Below are 7,769 nucleotides of genomic sequence, written 5' to 3' on the forward strand. Positions count from 1 at the left end.
ATGCTACCTCTTTCAAGAACCCTTTTGTGATTCCCACAGTTATTAGTGTGCCCCTCCTCCTTCACTGTGAATTTGTTTTTTGTACATATACATATTTTTGTGTGTTTCTTGTATTTACTTGCTAGAATATGTCCTATTTCTCTAATAGAATTAAGGTTATTGTGAGTAGTAATTTTCTTACTTTTTTTAAATGTGTCCTCAGAGCCTGCCACAGTGCCTAGCATATAGTAGAAGCTTAGTAAATGCATATTGATTGATTTTTTGGGGGTGGGGTGGGGTGGGGTAATGAGGGTTAAGTGACTTGCCCAGGGTCACAGAGTATTGATTGATATTTTGAGGTCATGGATGACAATTGTCGTAATTGCCACTCTCATTACACTTGAAAGTTTACAAAACACAGCCCCACAGCAAAGCTGTGAGGTAAACAGTACTAGTTATTAACATATTACAGCTCAAGGTGAATTGCCCATGAACACAGCTGGTAAGCTCTGGCACTTGAATTTGAACCCAGTCTAATGGTCTTTCTAGGGTGCCCTGCGCCTCTGTAGTTGCTCAAGGTAGACCAGCAAGAATTAGAGCCAGAGCCATGCTATTTTATTTTGCATATAGTACAAAATGCAGGGAAATGTCACTATTGGGGTGAGTTAAGAACAATAGCATCACAGAGTGGATAGAGAGCTGGCCTTGAAGCCTCTGATACATACTGTTTTTGTGACCCTAAGGCAAGTCATTTATCTCACAGCAGGGCTCTAGACAATACTACTCAGACTAAAGTTAAAGAGAAGGTGTCAGGTTGCATTGGTAAAAGATTTCCTTATCTAGAGAGCTCCTTAGACCAGTAAAATCATGAGTCCAGTCTGTTCCTTTCACCCCTCTAGGTTAGAAAGGTATGTGGTATTGAGGTACTTTGCAGAGTGACGTAGAGTGTCAAGCCACATCCAAGAAGCACATAAAGGGTGAAATCTAAATAGGCAGTTTGAGGTCAATGTACAGAAATCCATACTGGGTAGGAAAGCCCATTAAAAGTCTAAATATATGCACAGTTTTCAGAATTCGGAGACTTAGACCTGGCAGAGAGTAAAGTCTAGAGAAAGCAGGAACTCAAAATCTGGTGTAGATGGAGGATTCTCTCTACCAGTTCAACCTTAGGGAATGACTGTTGATTCTAAAACATGGATATGCTGGTTTGGGAAATTTTGTCTGTTTTTTGAATCTGAACTAGACCAGTAAGAACTGACAGGTATGTGTTCTTTTCCAGAATTAGGGAAAATGTTTGCAACTGGTGATTAGTTAGATCGATTTCTATCATTGGATCTCTTTTGGCAGAGAATAAATGAACACTTGCTGGGCTTGTAGAGGGCATTTCTTTTTTAAAATACATTTTGTAACATGAACCGTAAGGGTTTTTCTAACTCTTAGGAATTGTAGAAGAATCTCAGAATAAAATTAACAAGAGTGCTTTAAAATAAGATTATGTAGAAAATGATTAAAGGAAATAGACTATTTCCTTAGTAAACTCATTCTTCATAAATGGTACTAAGGTCATCTTTAGCCTACCCTCAGTTCGGGTTACCACAAATTTCAAATATTAGGGAGAGTGTGTGTATGTGTGTGTATACACACACTTGCATACATTATATAATACACTCTTTTGGTTGTCAAAAACCCATATTTTAAGATATAGCACAACTAAATGTCCTTCCTAAAACTTACCGATGCCACTAAAAATTAATTTGGAACCTAATATTTGAAATCTGTGGTAATATATGTGCAGAATATGTGTGTGTGTGTGTGTGTGTGTGTGTACATACACACAAAAAAATGCTTCTCAATACACTATCTTTTCAAACTTGTAGAGTTCTCTGCACTCCAGGTGAGTTCATGTAAAAGTACAATTTGAAGGATACAGGTTCAGGCAAGGAGAGATGATTTTGGGATAAGAAAATCCTGGAAACCCTCATAGAAAAGGTGTCATTTGAGCTGGGCCTTGATTGATAGACCTCTATTCTTATCATGTTTGTTTTTTGGCATATTTGAGAACCATGATTACCTCCATTTCACATTGCAGTCCTATCAGAGTTAGACTTTAATGGAGAGAGAAATGCCACATAAATACTTTAATCCAATGTTTGTCCTATACTGTCTATCAGTCTTTTATTTAGAAGGCATGTTAGAGGGTCATATAATCTGGCAACATTTTTCAGGGTCAGATTTGTGAAGCATACATTAGTTATTGAAGGGCAAAATAAACAAAATAGATTAATGCCTCTGTCATGGAGATTATATAATGTAGTTGAGAAGATAGGATTTACAGAAGTTAAACAATTATGGAATACTTTAAAAGTGATGTTAGTTAAATTTAGCAATATAATACAAACTAACTATATGTGTTACCAAGTCCAAACCTCTTATATATTCAGGATGCAAACATACTCATTCTTTTTTTTTTTTTCCTGACGCTAGATTGACTGATTTTATGTTGTCTTTTTGCAGTCCGCCTTAAAACTACATGCTTCTGACTAATCTCAGTTTAAAGAATACACTTTGAATTCTAATTCAAAAAGTGTCCTGTTAAGCACCTCAACAAATGTCCATTTATTATTAACATTTATTGAGCCTTTCAGGTTTTTTTATTTTGTTTTGTTTTTTGGTGAGGCAATTGGGGTTAAGTGACTTTGCCCAGGGTCACACAGCTAGTAAGTGTTAAGTGTCTGAGGCTGAATTTGAACTCAGGTCCTCCTGACTCCAGGGCTGGTGCTCTATCCACTTCACCACCTAGCTGCCCCACCTATCAGTTTTCTAAACTTCACCCAGCATTCCTTGATGCCAACAACTCATTTGTTATCAACTATTCTCTCTACTCTCTTCCCTAAATTTTTTGTATTGTTGCCTTATTCTCTTTTTGGATGGTTGTTTTCTGCCTTTATAACAGCATAATTCTTTATTCTTTAGATCACACAAAATAATTTTTTAAACAAATTTCGCTATTATCTTCATTGATTTGATTCTGTGGCTTATGTACCATTCCCTGTAGATGTAAGACTTGGGTAAATTATTCTACCTATTTGAAAAAATATAATATTAACATTAGCTTATTATCAAATGATTTTTGAGGAAAAAGTCATTCATGATGAAATCTAAAAGTTATGTTGACAAATCTTAAATAAATGAATGATCATTATTATATGCCAGGGACTCGGTTAGCACTGGGTATACAAATATAAGCAAACAAGATGACCCCTGCCCTCTACGAACTTAAATTCTAATGGAGAAAGATAATATACAAAGGGGAGCTATAAAGTGGGTATAGGGGCATACCTTTAGAAGGGGCAGAATTTGGGTTTTGATAGAAGGGAAATAGGAAGGATGACCAGATTTCAGGTTTGACTTGGCTTGAAAATGACCAAGAAGTGGCCTAATGTCATGGTTCCAGAAAAGATGAGGTTAAAATTCACTTACCAGAACCCTGGGTCTCGGAGGCAAAATCTGAGTACCCTTAGGAAGGCAATGTCGAGAATGGCCAGAGTACAGACAGCATGATTTGGAAATGGAGGGAAGGTAGAAAGTTCCGTTTCAACTAGACTAAATATATGTGATTTCTCTAGTTTATGACATTAGATTTAACTTGATTTTGACCCTTATTTGATAACTACTAAAGAGTTTCAAGATATACCTTAGGTTCAATTTTTACTTCAGTCTTTCTCTCACTGGAGGCTTTTCACACAAAGTCTGGATGCCCACTGACTGATGATTAAGCTTTACAGTTTAGAATGGTAGAAGACCAGAAGATTTTGAGTGTGAAGGGGTTTTTTTAGATGCATGTATAAAGGGGATTCATGTTAAGGTATGGATTGTACCATTTCACAAAGTAAACACTTAATTTTTATTGACTGACCAACTTGATAATTTCATAGGTCCCTTAATTCTGAGATTCCTTGATCTTAAAAATCATTAGTAGAAGTTTTAAAATGTCCTTTTTTTCTCCTGATTATGGGTAGAGGTTCAGAGAGATCTTTGTACTGAATGAAGTCTACTTAACAGTGATACTTTGGGGCCATTTTCTCATTTTGTTGGTCTTAGTAATGTTTAGCCAAAATTTCCTAAACTTTTCACTTGTAGGTTATTTGAGATTCTGATCAGTGTTTGAATCTGAGCTCTGCCTCTTAGGAACCGTGTAAATCAGAACCAAGTCTTTTTTCTTTGTGGGGCAATGAGGGTTAAGTGACTTGCCCAGGGTCATACCGCTAGTAAGTGTCAAGTGTCTGAGGCCAGATTTGAACTCAGGTCCTCCTGAATCCAGGGCTGGTGCTTTATCCACTGCATCACCTAGCTGTCCCCTGAACCAAGTCTTTGAAGTATCAAATTTTCTCATCTGTCAGATGGCTAATCCTGTTAATCCCACAGAATTATTGTAAAAACCAAATAACGTAATGGATTTGATGTACTTTGTTAAAGAAGTACTTTTACAACGATAATTTAAAATTTTATTTTCATGATTGTTATTTTAGAGAACTGATGAAATGTGTTTTCTCTTTTTTTACAAAAAGCTTGAAGATCTCACACAGGACCTTACTGTGTCTCAACTTAGTGATGTTGCAGATTACCTAGAAGATGTTGCATAGACATGAAAGAAGGAGGTATTCTAATAAAATGGACTAAGGACTCTGAACAGTTACATTTCTTTCAGACAATCACTCTTTGGAATGTCTGCTTCCTGGTTGTGCCTTGTGTTTCAAAAAGACTGCATATAAAAAACAACAACAACAAAAATAGTGATAATTTCACAGCATATACTAAATGAAATAGTTACAATTTGGGAGGATTTACTATTCTTCATTTGGTTAAAATATGCCTTTCACTGTGTAAATTGGATTTCCTCAGCACTTGTCCATTGCAGGCAATGGATACATGGAATTACCAGTGTTATGGAGAGTATAATGGAAGAAATAAGCAAAACTATACCTTCACACAAAATTGTGTATGAATGAGCGTGTTGTATTATATTTTTCAAATAATGGTTTTAGGCCTCAAAAGCAAGGACATCTGGAGTTAAGGCTTATCCACTCAATTATTATACTTCGTTATTGGTAAAGTCATTCTGATATTAGTTAAGAGTTATGTGATAAATCTTTAGTACTGAGATACATCAGTATAAGTTAAGTTTGGTATATCAGCTTTAACTTTATATTTCCTTCCTTTTGGAAGGTTTGTTAGACCATTAAGGTTATCTTAAATTACTCTTCTGTCTGCTAATTAATTTTATTTTATGAACATCTAATTAAGTGGCGGAGGCTTTGAGTTCCTAGAGATGGACAGTATCACAGTCAAGTTACTGTTGATGAGTCCTTGTCATGTGAGAATTTTTGATTTACAAGCAGAAAAATGTTCACTACAATTGCATTTAAAAAAAAAATTGCCTTCTAACATACCCAAACAAGTCTGAAACCACTAAACAGATCTTTCTTTTTTGCTTCAGACCTGTAAGTTGACATCTAAGTTTAAATCCAAATTGGAAAACAAAATTAGTGATGGCCTAAGACCACATGAATATTCAGTTTCAGACAGAAGCTTATACTGTGCATGTTTTCATTATAACTCTATAAAAACAGGGTCAATAATGGAAATGCTGACAGTTTTGTTTATGCTGTCATGCATAATGCTGCTATTTATAGGTCATTGACATTTGTAATACTAAAGCCTTTTAAATTGCACTTGAGCATTGTTAAAAATAATTGGAAATGATAAATACAGGTGAATATAAGCAGCTACATTTATGTTAGATTTTTATACTTTTTTATTTCAATTAAATTATGTTTTTTGTCACCTTAATAGAAGCAGCATGCTAAACCAAATACATTAATGTAATGAAGAGAGATAATACATAGTTTACATAAAACCAGTTGGTACTCTCACATTGCCCCAAGTATTTCAAAGTAATCATTTGTTGGGGTTTTGGTATAAAAGGTGAGAAAATACTTACAGATTTTTCACTTGATGGTAATTACAATATTAAAATCTGGAATTAATTATTTTTTGTTTATTGAAAATAACGCCAAGGAAGAATATCAAGGAGAAATTAAAAGGGAAAAATAAGCAGAACACTGATAATGTTCAGGTCTGCCCTAGATTTATAAAGCAGTATCTCAAGGTAGTTATGGCCTTTATATTTTTGTGTATTTGAACCCTATCAAGAAGACCTTTTAAATGGTAACATCTTGTATGGAGAAGTACTTTACTGCAAAAAAAAAAACTTTCCAAATTACTTATGGTAAAATACCTTTCATGCTTTGTGTAACATCCATGAAACAATGTGAAATTTAAATGGCTGTTGTAAAGTGTAATGTTTTTGTTCTGCCCACCTGTGAATTGTATCAAATGTATTTTTTAAAATTCTGATTGAAGATATTGAGATTTCAATGAAATGTTCTAAAACTTTGTTACAAAATGTGACCTTTATAAAAAAATTAGAAAACCAATTATAAATTGTTGAATAGTAGCATTTCCCTACCCATTATAGAATCTGAATTTCAGATGGTATTTGGGAAAATGTGGGAGAAAAATACCAAATATGAGATCATTTTATGATGCTAGTACTGTATGCATTTTGAGTAATTTTTAGTAACTTAAAATTCAAGTATAAAATAAGGTTATGGTGCTAGATGGAGTCATTCACCCTGTTTGAAATAGATTTACCTATCTAATAACGATTAAGCTTTACGGTTTAGAATGGTAGAAAGCCAGAAGATTTTGAGTGTGAAGGGTTTTTTTAGATGCATGTATATGGAAATATCCCAGGTAACATACTTTTTGGAATATATTTTTATGGGGTGAAACCAGTATTCTGCAGTGGAAGTTTTCATATTTCAGGTCCTTCATTAATTGACAAAAAAATAAAAGTGCTTTTTTCTTCTTTCCATCATGTTCTCTCATCTTTATATATTACTGTTACGTCACTAATTGGGTATTAACAAATATATCAAAAGGCCCATCAGGCAAAGGTAGATAATGTATATAGCATATCTGTCCTTAATATTAAACAATTTTGTAAGAACTGAATTAAAGAATTTATTTCACATATTTCTCTCATTTCCTGAACACTTACCACTCCAAAATTTCCAGATCCATTTTAGGTCTATCCCTATCTTAGTCAGATTCATGTCTTTACATGAAACTAAAAGCTAACTATACTAGGCAAACTACATGGCTTCCTGCATTCATAGTAACTGTTTATATATGTGAGATTATTCTGTCATGCTGCCACATACTATTTTACTTTAGGAAGAATGAAAAAGAAACATTTTATGTCTTTTTTCCCTTCTGCATCTTTTGTGTAAAGCATTCTTCTGGGTCCTGAGTAGGATTCTGGGAATAGCATTGTTATGCTTATTTTGTGTGTTGTGTACTTCCATCATATGATCGAGACAGAAAGCCAGAAAGGGACCTTAGAGGTCATCTATCTAGTCCAATCTCAACATTTTACATTTGAAGAAACTGCTTCAAAAAAAAAAAAAAGTGACTTTGAGTTTCTTACTTGGATGCTCTGTGCTCAGCGTGTTTTTCCCTATATCCTGATGTCTGAGATACCAATATACCTTCCCTTCATCCCCTCACCCCATTCTGTTTTTCTTTCTTGTAGTACTGTACTTTTTAGGTCAGAAGAGTATTAAACACTGTCTTTTTCATTTCCTGATCATGGCTTCCATCTTACCTCAGTTGATTGGCAAAGACAACTTGCTCCTAGGGCAAGTGCTGGGACAAGTTGGTGTTGT

The 7,769-nt window shown here is 34.5% G+C and overlaps 1 protein-coding gene across 4 annotated transcripts in view; it reads left to right on the plus strand.

The window, feature by feature from the left end:
* Positions 1 to 7,058, plus strand: part of CEP43 (centrosomal protein 43) — a 57,395-nt gene extending 50,337 nt beyond the window's left edge. For 2 of the 4 annotated variants that reach the window (XM_043963464.1, XM_043963465.1), the window contains exon 13: positions 4,548 to 7,057. In XM_043963464.1, the coding sequence (XP_043819399.1) occupies positions 4,548 to 4,622 (75 nt within the window). In that variant the 3' untranslated portion in view covers positions 4,623 to 7,057. Of the gene's footprint in view, positions 1 to 4,547 lie in introns of all 4 variants that reach the window. The other 2 variants (XM_043963466.1, XM_043963463.1) reach the window with 2 other exon arrangements.
* The last annotated feature ends 711 nt before the right edge of the window (positions 7,059 to 7,769 follow it).

Source organism: Dromiciops gliroides, chromosome 4, assembly GCF_019393635.1.
Source record: "Dromiciops gliroides isolate mDroGli1 chromosome 4, mDroGli1.pri, whole genome shotgun sequence".
In the NCBI taxonomy this organism is placed as follows: Eukaryota; Metazoa; Chordata; class Mammalia; order Microbiotheria; family Microbiotheriidae; genus Dromiciops; species Dromiciops gliroides.